This window comes from Mus caroli, chromosome 14, assembly GCF_900094665.2.
Source record: "Mus caroli chromosome 14, CAROLI_EIJ_v1.1, whole genome shotgun sequence".
Lineage (NCBI taxonomy): Eukaryota > Metazoa > Chordata > Mammalia > Rodentia > Muridae > Mus > Mus caroli.
In genome coordinates this window covers 89,422,417-89,436,695 of record NC_034583.1, presented here as the reverse complement: position 1 = coordinate 89,436,695, position 14,279 = coordinate 89,422,417, and the positions used below count along the sequence as shown (strand labels likewise).

Here is a 14,279-nt window from a genome sequence, read left to right as displayed (position 1 = left end):
TAATGCAGTCTCAGGTCCCGCGCAATTGGATTGGAGCAGAAGCTGTGTTCCACTCACCAGCAGTCCCAAAATCCTGCGGCGGGGGTCGTGGGTAGCTTGCGGGTGTCAGGCAACCCTGTGCTCCCGCTACCCCGGCGCTGATCTCGAATGTATTGATTCTTAAAAGGATACTGTCAAAATGGGTCAGTTAATCACTGCTTTTATATGGAAATTTAACCAATGTATCATTCTCAGAAGCAACTGTCACAAATAACCAACGGGTGATTAAAAAAAAGGGGGGGGGACTTCATGTATGGATATTAAGTGAAGTACTTAGTAAAAAACTATAGCACACTTAAGATTTTAAAGCAGCGAGAGACCTTCACATCCCAGTAGCCTTAATCTTCATGCATTCATTTTGCCTGAACACATCAACATGTCACTGATAGAGCATTCTGAAGAGCCACACTAGAAAGTGTTTCTTTACTCTTCTTATTAATAGCATTTACCCAGAAGTCTCCAATTAGGTACTTCAGGTTCTGTCAGGAATAAAATCCAGCTTTCATATGTCAATCATTCAAATATCTGAGAACAGTTTGAATTTAGTACTAAAAAGTATTTTTGAAATCTCCCAGTTTGGGTCATTCTCTTCTGAAGGTTTTCTCATTTTAAGCTTGAGTGCTAAGATCCAAGCAGGGGTCTGAAGGAAAGATCACCATAGAGCATGTTCTCTATCTGACATTATTGGCTCCAGACTGAACCCACCACTGCCATGATCTTATGTCACTTTTAAGTTCATAACACAAGTCTAGCACTTGAAGTTTCTGGACTCAAGCCCATGTTCTTATATACAGTCCTACTAAAATTCACTCAGCTTCTCAAATAATCAACACATCACAAAATCCACTAGATCCCAATTGTAGTTCAATTTCTATTATTCTTCCCTGCTTTATATCAACATTTCTAGTATGTTTTTTGTTTGTTTGTTTGAAGCTTTGCTTTTCCTAGGGCTGTGGATCTAATGCAGAGCCTTTCAAATGCTCTTCTACTAAACTATATCTATGACTCAAATTTAGTTGTGTATGATGCTTAAATGACAGGCATAAAGGCAAGTGCTTCTAGTCTACTTGGAAGACTGAGGCAGGAAGATCATTTAGGCCTAAGACTTTGAGGCCAGTCTGGGTAAGATAGTTGACCTGAACTTTTAAAAAGACAATTGCAAATTAATTTGTAGGGTTTTTATTTATCAATAAAGTAAAACACTGAGCTTAATTTCAAAGGCTTATCACTGTGTGACAGGCACATGTAAACTTTCTATGCTACTTCATCAATGGCTCTGTCTACAATTATTTCAAAATAAAAAGTTTAAGAAAGAAAAAAGCCCTATTCCTTACTCTACATGTAGTCAAAGTATTTAACATGTAGAGTTTCTTAACCAAGGAACGATCGCTTAACTTCATGCCTGTCACTTCCCTCCTTCCCACTGGACTAATGCAAGTAAGTACCCACCTGCCCTGGGAACCGAAGACAAAGCATTCTCCCCGCCTGCCCTGCAATCCCGCCCAGAACAGACAGATTTTGACAATGATTTGGGGAGTGTACAGCAGGGTTGGAAGACAGCCCCAATTTTTTTACCAACAGGAGAATATGTTAACACAGAAATAATCAGTTCTCTATATCAGAATAGATACACCACACATGCTGAGTCAAGGAACCAGATCCAAGAGTGAATACTGTATGATTCTACTGACGTTAGGTCCAAGAACAAGGCTGATAATAGGGATAGAAATTATAGGGTTGTCCATGCTTGAGGGTAGTAGATAAGATGGACTGAAAAGGTATAAGGAACTCTCTGGCTCTCTGGTATGACATCACTAAGAAAACACATGCTTTTAAGTTATGTCACACTAAAATAAACTATAGTTCTATTATACACACACATACAGGCATGCATGTGTGCACACACACACACACACACACACACCCTACATACTATTTTTTTGAGACAGGAATTGTCCTGGCCTCGAACTCCCAGCCATCCTCCTGCTTCAGTGCTGGAATTATAGGCATGCTCTATTATAGCTGGCTTTAAGGACATCGCATGGGACTAACCAGTGAAGACTGTCATCATTTTCTCTCCCTCTTACCTGTCTAGGAGCTGCTCATACTTTCCCAGAGCATCCTTTTCTGCTGCCACTGCTCGGTTCTTTTCAGCGAGTGCATTATCCCTTGCTTCACGGAGATTTCTAAAATTCAAACATGCATCTCAGTTATTTTAAATGCATAAGCATCTATCTTTCAAAGATTCACAAGTTGGCTTAGGACTCAGTAGAGCCTGGGGATGGCTTGGAGAGCACTGTCCCGGCCCGCAGCAGTACAGGTACTGTCAAACAGTGCATTTCTAGACAGAGCTGGGTTACACCTTAGGGCTGGGGAGTTACTTTTAGTTACTTATGGGGAACACCAGCTGGGAATCATAACCGCTCCCACAGTTAGAATATTTGCTCCATAGCTTTTTTATTCATGGGTTGAGGGCTAGGCTAAACAGCGTGTATATATTTATCTTATTTTAGCCTTACCATAAGCCAGTGAGGTAGCTGTAATGTCCACAAGAAAAGTGAGTTAATGGTAGGTAATAAATGCTTTTTGAAATACTTTAAGTAAAAAATAAATGGCAGAAATCATAGATGAGAATAAAGTCTGAAATACTGGCAAGAACAGCTGAAACATTAGGTGCTAGAGCTTAGTTGTACAAGAGCTAAGTTACTACAGAAAGGTTGATGAATTAGGAGGGCAAGGGCGAAAGGACAGAGGGCCATAGAGAATAGGTTAAATGCAAGCCATGCGTACAGTAGACTAGAGATTGCCATGGAGAACGGGGCTTGGGGACCAGAATGACAGGCTTCCATCCAAGTACTGACCCGGCCTAACCCTGCTCAGCTTCTGCAATGTGAGATGGGGTAGAGACTTCGTGGGATGGCCTTAGACATTAAAACATTTTCTGTGGCAGAATTTTAGTTGGTCATAAGTCAGTGTGTCTCCAGGAATGGCTACATGGAGTTCCGCTGAGATGATGGTTAATATTCACGATTGGCTCAAGGAATATGAGCCCACATTCTATAAATCATCCACTTATGATGACAGCAGGAACCAAAACTGTTGACAAGGTTGCAGCTAAGGAAATTACTCCAGTGGGAGAAGGTCACAACAGGGAATGCTTAGGAGATAATACGACTGGGCATGCGTTTCTCTTTATGTTTTAATACAGATGAAACTTGGGGTCAAACAACAAACAGACAAGCAAAACAAAAAACTAAGCTGATTTGAGTCACTTAACCTAAAAAAATTATCCTTCCTCAATCGAGTTGTAACATAGAGAAAGAAACACAGGACCTAACACGCCTGATGTGCTCACTGTGTGTGCAAACCCTTATGATGCATGTGCAGTCTAGTGAAGGACAGGGAGTTTGTACAGTGGCCCTGGGACATAGATGTACAGTGGCCCTGGGACATAGAGTTTGTAAACTGTCATAGTTTGCATGCAGGTTCTATCTACTCTGCAGCCCGTGTTGCTTATGTCTCACCAGGCTTTGGGGAGTCACCTGGCTTGAGTACATGCATGTGATGCACACTGGATACAAACGCCCAGTGATCATACCTGCCATGCCCATACTTACTGCAGCCATTGTGCACAACGGTTCAGTGACTATGTAACATTTCAAACACACCAACTACTAGAGAGAGGCATTAGCCAAAGCTTATGAGCAGAAAGTAAAGTAGTTTTAAACATTCATGTAAAGGTCACTCTCATCAAAAGAACAGTAACAATTTTTTGTGTTATTTTATAAACAGAATTGCTTTCTTAAGTAGCAATTACAAAATTATTTTTTGGTGTCATCATGATTGCAATTGACCTTAAAAACTATTCTATTATTAAACCAAAAAAAAAAAAAACCCATGAAAAATAAATTTTAGAGAACACAATTCTCTAAGTATCTTAAACATTTATCTATTTTTAATTTAAGATGACCTACATATTTTAGCTAGTAAGTCACAAATTAGTTCCAATTCTCCTTTCTACAAATAGCTTCATTATTTTAAATGTGATTTAAGGAGCAGAATTCCAAGTGGGTCCCACTGGCAGTACCAGAATATGAATGCTTAAGTTGTAGATGGAGAAGCCCCATTCACTAAGTACACTTCCTTTCTACTCACAACGAGTGTTAGAAAGAAAGGCAAGACACAGAGAATCAAATAAAAAGAGTTATGACTAGAGAATAACAGTTCAATTTTGTCATGGACAAATGATAGTGTGCATCATTCAGCTAACTGGGTGATAATGATAAGGCATAAACAAAATTCCAAGGCCACATGGAAGAGGGGGTATTACTCTTAAATGCATAAGGAAAGAAGAGACATTTTCTTTTCTTTTCTTTCTTTCTTCTTTTTTTGTTTTTTGTTTTTTTGTTTTTTGTTTTTTTGAGACAGGGTTTCTCTGTAAAGCCCTGGCTGTCTTGGAACTCACTTTGTAGACCAGGCTGGCCTTGAACTCAGAAATCTGCCTGCCTCTGCTCTACCACGCCCGGCTCTTTTTTTTTGGGGGGGGGGGGGACATTTTCTAAAAAGTGGCACACATATAAGGAACCTAAAGGACAAATAGCCGAAAAAAAAACCCCAAAACCTTCTGAAAGACAAGACCAAAGTAAGTAGGGGAAAGTTTCACAAGCCTAGGTTTTTACCACTAGTCTTTCCCCCTAGGTGTCTTCAAGATTTCCATGTAGTTTTGTTCTCTTCCTTGGCTGTTATACCTTCCATAACTAGTCTACAACCGACATACTTTATCCTTTAAGTACTATCAATTGGCATTTTTCAAATTAAGCGTGAGAGAGATATATTGAATATAGTCTTTGACTGGTAACAACACTGACAGTAAACACACAGTGTTCACCGTATACTAGGAGATGTTCTAGGAACTTCATATATAGTACTTGTTGTGGTTCAAGGTGAAATGTCCCCATCCTCATTTGTTTGAACACTTGGTAGCTAGCTAGTTGCAATGTGTGGGAAGGTTGTGGAACCTTTAGGAGGCAGAAGCTTGTTGGAGGAAGAGATCCCTGCTTCCTGAATGCAGGTACTCAGTAACAACCAGGTCTCTTAGTCTAGCTTCCATGCTGTGGTGGTTTGAATTAGAAAGGCCACCATGGGCTCTTTGGGTGAACACCTGATCCCTAGCTGGTAGAACTGTTTGGGAGGGTTTAGGAGGTGTGGCCTTGTTGGAGGATGTATGTCACTGGGGGATGCTTTGAAGTTTTAACCAGTTAGGTCTGTCTGCTTCCTACTTTCATATCAAGATGTAGTCCTCAGCAACTGTCCAGTGCCATGCCTGCTGCATTTCCCCTTGCTATGGTGGTCATGAACTCGAACTCTCTAACACTATAAGTCCCAAGGAAATTCTTTTCTCTATCAGTTGTCTTGCTCATGATACCTTATCACAACAACTGAAAAGTGATTACCATGTCCATCTCCTGCCTGCTGCGATGTCTGCTACCATGACAGAATGATCCCTTTGAGCAATCAGCCAGAACACAGCTTTCCTTAGATCTCTCCCTGTCAGGTATGTGGTCACAGGAATGAATGAGAAAAGTAACTAGTAACTTGTCACAACTCTATCAATCAAAACTTGTATCATTTCCATTTCACAAATAGGTTTCAGGATTGAAATACAAAGACTCAGTCCAAGGTCGCACCTTAATATACACTGTGGAGCCTGAGTGTAAATCTATTCGGATCCTATGCTCTGAATCATTCTGTTGCCTTTCTCAGGACTCCTTCCTTTCACAGGCATTTTCCCCTTGGGATATTCTATCATTATGAGATTTGTGCTGCATGACTAGATCATGATGCAAACAGATGTCAAATCAGAATTAGGCTCAAAAGAATTGCAAACATATTATGTATTTGTTTCTATGGCCCACAGTGTCCATGCTCTTTTAAAATTAGACTGGTTTGACAAAACACCAGATGCACTGACTCCCTGATACAGATAAAACAATAACTTCCACATAATTAATGAATAATCCATTTCCAAATGTTAAATGCATTAGAGGATGTAATAAATATAATTACTGAACAAATAGCAAGGATTCGAATGTTCCTCAAAGGAGAAACTTGAAAAATTGACAAAGGCTATCTATAGCATGTATAAACTAATGGGGCTGAGATTATAAAAATCCAAACTGAATGTAACAAAATGTAATTAGAGACATTGAAAGATGTCAGAAGCTGCCAACTGGTTAATATAATAAACTTTTTATAATATAAAAGTCTTTCAGTATCTTTAAGAGCTTAGTTTTTGAATATCCTCTACTGGCTCCATCCCATCAACCTGAGCCCAGCGTACCTAAACCCAAGAATGCTAAAATCTTGAAAATAAAATGGCACGTTTTTTCATATGATTTACAACAGCATACTTTAAATTACTCAAAACGTTAAATACAATTCAATACAATGGAATGCCATGTAAGTTGCACGGTATTGCTTAAGAAGCAGTAACAAGGAAGCCTTGGGACCTTTCATACAAACACAGTCTGTTTGAAGTATACTTGATCTGCAGTTGGTCAAATGAGTAGATAGAGATCCCACAGATAAGGAGGCTGGAAATTAACTTTAAAAACAATCGTATGCAAAAAATTCATTTATATAGCTAAGATTTCACCGCCAACCTGTTTTTCATGATTTTTTTCATGTTGTTGCCTATTAACTTCTCTTAGGTAGACATCTAATTTTCCTATCTGTTTCAGAGTAGTGTGGGAAGGTACACTGGAAGGAAGAATGAAGATAGAAAAAAGGAAATAAAAGGGCGGGCATCCCTGCTAGAGTGACTAGAGTCTATCTATACATATACATACATATACATATATGTGTACATATGTATATATATACATATGTATATTTTATATATTTATCTTGGACTACTTCTTTATAGCAAAAGGGGGTACTATAATAATGAGAGCAGAGAAACTAGCATAAACTAGATGTTGCTTGGATAAGTAGATGAGAAGTCACAATACTCAATGTGACTCTCTTACGTTAAGCTCCCAGTAATCTATCTATGCAACAATGGTCTAATATTATAAAAGTGTACACATTTAACGTGTAATATAATGTCATTTGTGTAGTAGACAATTTAATATATGTAAGTACATCCAAAAGTTGCTCATAACAGAAGCATAAAAGCCTCAACACAAAATGTGAAAACAGAGTGCCGAACGAATGGAGTATATTTTCTCATTTCGAGGAGATAAAATTCCTAGTATCAACAGGCTGAATCTAAATTTATACTGGTGCAAACAACATTAGAAAACGAAATCTTCAGCTTAGGACTGGCCTGTAACTTTGCAATCTTCTTGCCTCAGCCTCTTGAGTTCTAGTGTTAGAGGAACATGCTACTGTATCTAAAAGAAAGTCTTATTTAATAATTTGCTTAAGAAAAGCTATGTATTTTAGAAGAAACGTTTTGAGATCACTATTGACTGAAAATGCTATAATTTCCTATTCTTCTATTATAATTAGTTTTATGATTTGAATGGCCATGCCTTCCCAAAGTGGTGTTTAAATGTAATCACTGCTGTAACAGTAATCATAAGAGGTACTCAAGAGGTGAGCAGGCTCTGAGGGAGAAGCCTTTCTGAGTGGGACTGATGCTGTTAACATGGGCAAGTCTCCTGCCTTTTGCTCTTTCACATGCTCTCTGGCCTTCTGCCATGTGAGGATGGAGGAAACAGGCCCGGGCCAAATGCTAGCACCTTGATATTGAATGTCTCAGCTTCCAGAGCAGTGAGATAATCAATTCCCATTCATTATAAATTACCTGATCTTTAAAGATTTATTTATTTATTATGTATACAGTGTTCTGTCTGCATGTATACTTCTGCATGCCAGAAGGGAGTGCCCGATCTCATTACAGATGGTTGTGAGCTACCATGTGGTTGTTGGGAACTGAACTCAGGACCTCTGGGAAAGCAGCCATTGCTCTTACCCTCTGAGCCATCTCACCAGCCCTCAGGTATTCTTTTAATGTAGCAAAAATAGTGCTTACATGGAATTTTATACTTTCTAGCTGTGACTATGAACTCAAAGTAGGTAACCAATTCATATGAAATTAAACACGCATACAAGAGAAGTCCATAGGCATGAGAAATTTATGAAACAAAACTACTCATTAAGATTCATCAAGGTGCTGTGGTTTAAACAGTGGTCAGCAATGACTATTAAAATGAAAGTGAATAAATATGGTGGGTGGTCAGCTGAGTAGCTTCTGCATCAGTCTCAAGGCTCAGCCCTGATCAGTCCATTAGAAACCTCTGTGGAGGCTTTCCTGTAACAACTCAGCCTCATCCTGCTTTCCCAGGCTCCCCCACTGCACACAGAACTATGCACAAAGCATGTATATGTAAACTTTTGCACAACCGGGAACTCACCTTCAGTCTAGGTGGGACAGCCTACACACCTCAAAGTAAGTATTAGTGACAGGAAGAACCACCCGAGGCACATGGGGGTAATAACAAAGGAGAGCTGCTCACAGTCCACCAAGCTACCTGCAGACCCCTCCACTCCCAATAATCCCGCTGAAAAGACCAAAAACTCAAAGATAAAATAGAGAAAAAGACTTAAATATTTTCACAGAAATTTCAAAATTATCCACTTTATTTGGTAAGATATGAACAGGAGGAGTACTAGTTTAGCACTAATGAGGAGACTCACTTTTAAATGTAGGAGGGAATCTCTGTAATCTAGTTCCAAATTCATCTACTGGGCAGGTTAGATCGAGTCAACTGATCTCGTAAATAAGTGCACATTCAAGGTAGAAAGCTGTTTTATAGCACCAATTTTCTATGGAAATGTCATGTTTGTCACTGAGGCTTCTTGTGGCCTTTGGGACAGTCCACTGTGATCAAGACAGCACTAATAGGAAGGAAATACAATCACAAAGCAATACTGCACTAATGGCTACACTTAAAAGCATTGCTCAGTCGCCTCTGTACTGTGGCCTCCCTCCCTTTCAAACAACTGTGAGGCTGCTGCAGTTCCAGACTCTGCAGCAAGGAGAGCCTAGTGAATGCGCCTAAGAAACTCACAGCCTGTACTACAAGAGTTTCTTTTTCCGTGCTTATGAGAACATCTCACATTACAGGTAGTTTTGTGTTCTGGAAAAATCCAAGCACCTTAGTTTACTGCCCCTTTATTATCTCTCAGAAGTGCTTAGGAAAGAAGTCATTGCGTAGACCTTTTAGATTTTCTAACAGTGGACTTTAATGTAATAATCTCATGTACCAGTTAGCTTTTATGTAATAATCATTTTACTTAAATTGTCATCATATAAATGATTTGTATTATACACAGGCAAAAGGCATAAACATACCTATACTCATTACGTATTTTATCACTTACAATGCACTTCTCACATTTACTTCCTCATTCAGACCTCATGGGCCCTTCTATCAGCTCATTCTTATAAAGAGGAAAGAAAACTCTCGGATAGGTAGTCGCTTCTTTCCCCCACTAGCAAGTGCTGTGAGGGACAGGATCTAAATTTAGTCTTTTTCCTCAAAATCTTTCACTCATAGAATACTGTTTTTTCTTTGTAAGAAAGGGCTTGGGCAACCTCTTGAATACTGGCATTGAACTATGCACCTCAATTTGTGGAAAATGTCTTATTTCAAAACATGCAAGAGGGACTATAGCCTTTACAAAGACCTAATAAGCAAGTTATTTACATAATAATTCTTACCATTGAACTGAGTTTCTCTCATCCTGCCTCCTAGCTACTAAGGTATTTCTCTACTCCTAGCTTCTTACTCTCTTTCAAAAGGTAATGTAACTATAAAGAGGCAAGTCTAAAGACTTGCTATATTTTAACTCAGGATGTAATACACACTGCTGATATAGTATAAAGGACAACGTTATGTATCTAACTTCAAAGCCAGCTTAATTTACCTTGTTCAAAACAAAACTAATATGTAAAGAGTTTCTGAAAATTTTGTTTGTTTTTCAAGATAGAGCTTTTCTGTGTAATTGCCCTGGCTGTCCTGGAACTTGCTTTGTAGACCAGGCTGGCTTTGAACACATGCTCATAGAGATTGACCTGTTTCTGCCTTCTGAATGCTGAGATTAAAGCCAGGTGCCACCACACCTGGCTTGAATTTTGTTCTTTTATAAGGAATATTAAAGTCTTTCTTTAACCATTTTAAGTTGTAAGGTTTCAAAAGAACTTACACCTTGTTAAGGACTTAAAGGGACAGAAGTTATAGCTATATTTCAGATCTGCCATAATGAAGATTCAGTCACATAAGTACCGGGACAGATTACTGTGAAATGAAAAACAATAAAAGCAAGCTTGTATATTCGAAAAGCTACTAAGGTGTCCCTGAGCTGGCACAGCATTGCGCTGCACTTTGGCGCCATCTGGTGGCAACTGTTCATCACAGTGTTAATACCTATATAGGTCAACCTAAAACCCTGTGGTTGAAGCGCCTGGGTCCAATCCCATCAATTTTCTGGTTAGGTGGTATGATGGTTAGTTTTAACTGTCCACTCAACAAAGCCCAGAATCACTTGGGAAGAGTGTACATGAGCTGTTGTCTAGATCAGGTTGGCTAGTGCTGGGATTGTCTTGACTGCATTAATTGATGTGGGAAAGACAACCAGAATGTGGGAGGTACCATTTCTCAGCTTAGGGCATAGAACTCTGTAATGAGAGTGCAAGCTGAGCACTAACAGTGCATAATTTATTCTCTGTGCTCTCAACTGCAGATGGGAACTTGCTTTGACTTTCCAACAGGACGAACTTGTGAGCTAAAATGAACCCTTTCTCTCCTAAGTTGTTTTTTGTCAGGGTATTGTGTCCCTTCAACAGAGATGAAGCCTAAACAGAAAGTTTCCATTTACTGTGAATGAGGATCCAGAGCAGCCCCGGAGATGAGCAAAGCTGGCTCTGACTACCCTTCTGCTGACTATGCCTGCTGCCCATTTCCCCATTCAGCTTTGCCAACCTATCTACACTAGTTCGGGGAGAGAGTCAATACATCTAAACGTATGCTATGCTAGGATGTATTTTAAATGATTCTCTTTGTTCTTGTTTTTTGATGGACAACTGAAACATCATGAAACTGTCACAATAATTACATAATAAAATAATATATAGTAATGGCTATTGTTTAGGAAAAATCATGCTGTACTATAGAACTATGCCATAAATTTTAAGGTTATGTAAATGAAAGCCTACAAAATGCCTAGGAGAAATGAATGAACCACAAAACTAAATAGGAATTATTTATATAATACATATTATCTTTGCCAGAGTTCTCTGTCATGCACAGACCTTTCTCTTGGTGAGGTGAGGTTTGTGAATTCACTACTATTTGGATATCCCACAGATACTTCCAGTGAAACTAAATTCAGTTTCTACTAAGGCCTTTTATTTTTCTAATGTTTTAGCAAGTTTAATCACCACCCACTAAGCTGGTCAACATGGAACCTGATCTCTTACCCCTTAACCCACTAGGGCTTGCTGGGCCCATCTGCAGATCATTGTGCCCATTTAGGCTGAGTGATACCCTAGTTGGTAACGTGTTTAGGTGGAAACATGAAGACACCAGGGAAAGGGGAAAACGGAAGCGAAGAAAGGAAGAAGGAAGTGAAGGAGGAAGGAAACAAGAGAAGACAGAAGGTAGGAAGTATTTTAAATGCCAGAGTAACTTCAGAGTTAGCGTATGAGAACAGCTGTCAGTGAAATAAGTGCCTTCATTTCATCTTCCACTGCTTCCAGTTAGTAAGGGACCTAGCATATAACAATTCAAAACTAACTATGGGAGAAAAATATTCCTCAATGTTATCTGATATAATATCTTTCAGGATACATAAATATATAACATTGCATATTTTATTATTTCAATTTTCACAAGCATCCAAGAGAAATGGTTGGTATAATTTTTGGTGTCTTGGCATTCACTAATTTTTCTCTTATTCTTGTCTTTAAACTGAGGTAACAGGAAACAGACACATTATCACGTGGAAAGACCTAAAGTATGATAAGCCTTGTTGTAATTAGCCATCAAAGAAATTAGAATGTTAACATTCCCACTAAATTTATATTTACAACTATGAAGAAAGAGGTCTCAAAAACAGCATTTAATTTCGGTAAAATTATTATAATCCCAAACAGGCTTGCTCAATCTCTCTCTCCCTTTTTACCTGTTTTCTCGTTCATACATTTCCCTAGAGGCACTTCGAAGCTGATCAATTTCTAGATTAGTTTTCAATTTGATTTGTTCCAGTTCATCATGTAGTTTATTTTCATATTCTGTTTTATAATGGTCTCTGCAAAGACAAAAGAAATAGTCACAGTTTTCGCTCATGAAAAAAAAAAAAAAAAAAAAAAAGCTCTTGTTCTCCAGGTGAGATTTTAATATATTGGATGAAGTATGCTTTTACAGTGTGTTTAGAAAACTTAGCCATTTTAGAATTCCTGAAAACACTGTTTCAGAAATTTTGAGCTGGTAAAGACAAAATTTCTAACTTAAAAGTTGTTCTTTTATTTTTACTTCATGTGCATAGATATTTGCCTGCATCTATGTATACCCTACGCATACAGTACTCAGGTGGCCAGATGTTGTCAGAGTCCCAGACTGGATTTACAGATGGTGACAGCGTTTAACCCGTGAGCCCCAGTGTGGTACTGGAAATTGAATGCAGGTTCTCTGAAAAACAGCCAGTGTTGAAAAACAGCTGTTAACTGCTGGGCCATCTCTCCATCACCCAATGCTGACACTTCAGTTTTGACATGCTGATCAATATAAATAGTCTGAGGATTATGAGGCTATTAGTATAGCAATACATATTTAGCAAAAGAGAGAAGGTCCACTTGAGATGTAGGCAGTCTGAGTCCAAGCCCTGGGGTCTGAAAAGCAACGTTGTAACGAGTGCCTTCTCAGTCTTCTTTCACAGCGCACGGTCAGAAGAATAGCAAGCGTAAGCATGCGTAGACTTTCTTTAAAATGGTATTCTCTAGATATGTACGGACTTTCAAAAACTACTAAAAAGACGTCATGGTCAAGGGACTGTTTTTGTTTGAAGTTCTCAGAACTAAACTCGGAACTTTGTGTATATTAAGAAGTACTCAACCACTGAACTATGATCTCCACCCAGCAATGGGATATTTTAAAAAGATGTTGCTTAAAAGAAGTAAGTTCTGTGTAGTCAATGTGATTTAGCAGGTCATGGTGCTTACTACACAAGGCCAATAACCTGAGTGTGACACCCAGAACTCACGAGGGAAGGAGAGACTGACTCCTCAAAGCTGTCTTCTGAGTTCTACATGAGGACCCCAAGCCCAACAACATTTGTTCTCACACAATACTGAGTAAGCTCAAATCTGAAACCAACCAACCAACTGAAGGACCGACCGACCGACCGACCGACCGACCGACCAGTCAGCCAAAATCCTTGAAAGAAAATAAATCACACGCACATATCCTAGCTAAAAGAAAGAGACTTATCGTTACAACAGATAGTTCTGGGAAAAAGACAAAGATCTGAATGTAAGGCACAGAGCCTTAAAGCTACTACAAGAAAATACAGGAAAACACTTCGAAATATAGATGTGTGCCATCATTTTCGAAAAGAGCTCCAATAACTCAGGGAATAAAAAGAATCAACAATCGGGATCACATGCAATCAAAAAGCTTCTACAGGGCCAAGGAAACAAATAATGGAGATAAGAAAGTCCCAAGAGTGAGAGACAGCTTTGTCACCAGACAGCTGACAGGGAGTTAATAGCGATAATTTGTTTAAAAAACTATACAAACTAAGCAAATCCAACTCACTTCAATTTAACAATTTTCAGAAGAGAAGTAGAAGGGGCCAATAGTTATATAAAAGATACTCAACCTCTGCAGCATCAGGGAAATGGAAATTAAAGCTGTACCACGTTTCTTCCTCTTTCTAATCAGTTTCTACCTCTTTCTCGTCAGAAGAGCTATCATGAAAAACAGAGAAAAATCCTAGCAAGAGCTGGGGTCTGAGTAGGGTGGATAAAGAAGACTTCCACAGGCGTGCTAGTGTAAATATGCAGCCACTGTGGAAACCAGTATACAATTCCCTTAGCTTCCTAGGCAAATGGATGGACCTGGAGGGCATCATCCTCAGTGAGGTAACCCAATCACAAAGGAACTCACACAATATGTACTCACTGATAAGTGGATATTAGCCCAGAAACGTAGGATACCCAAGATATAAGATAC

The 14,279-nt window shown here is 39.0% G+C and overlaps 1 protein-coding gene across 4 annotated transcripts in view; it reads right to left on the bottom strand.

Moving 5' to 3' along the window:
* The window catches only part of Pibf1 (progesterone immunomodulatory binding factor 1), a 159,496-nt gene that overhangs the window by 106,267 nt on the left and 38,950 nt on the right, over window positions 1-14,279 (bottom strand). For all 4 annotated transcript variants that reach the window (XM_021181398.2, XM_029468942.1, XM_029468943.1 and 1 more), the window contains exons 9-10: window positions 12,232-12,357; window positions 2,127-2,225 (exon numbers count right to left, since the gene is read on the bottom strand). In XM_021181398.2, coding sequence (XP_021037057.1) covers window positions 2,127-2,225; window positions 12,232-12,357 — 225 coding nt within the window. The remainder of the gene's footprint in view (window positions 1-2,126; window positions 2,226-12,231; window positions 12,358-14,279) is intronic.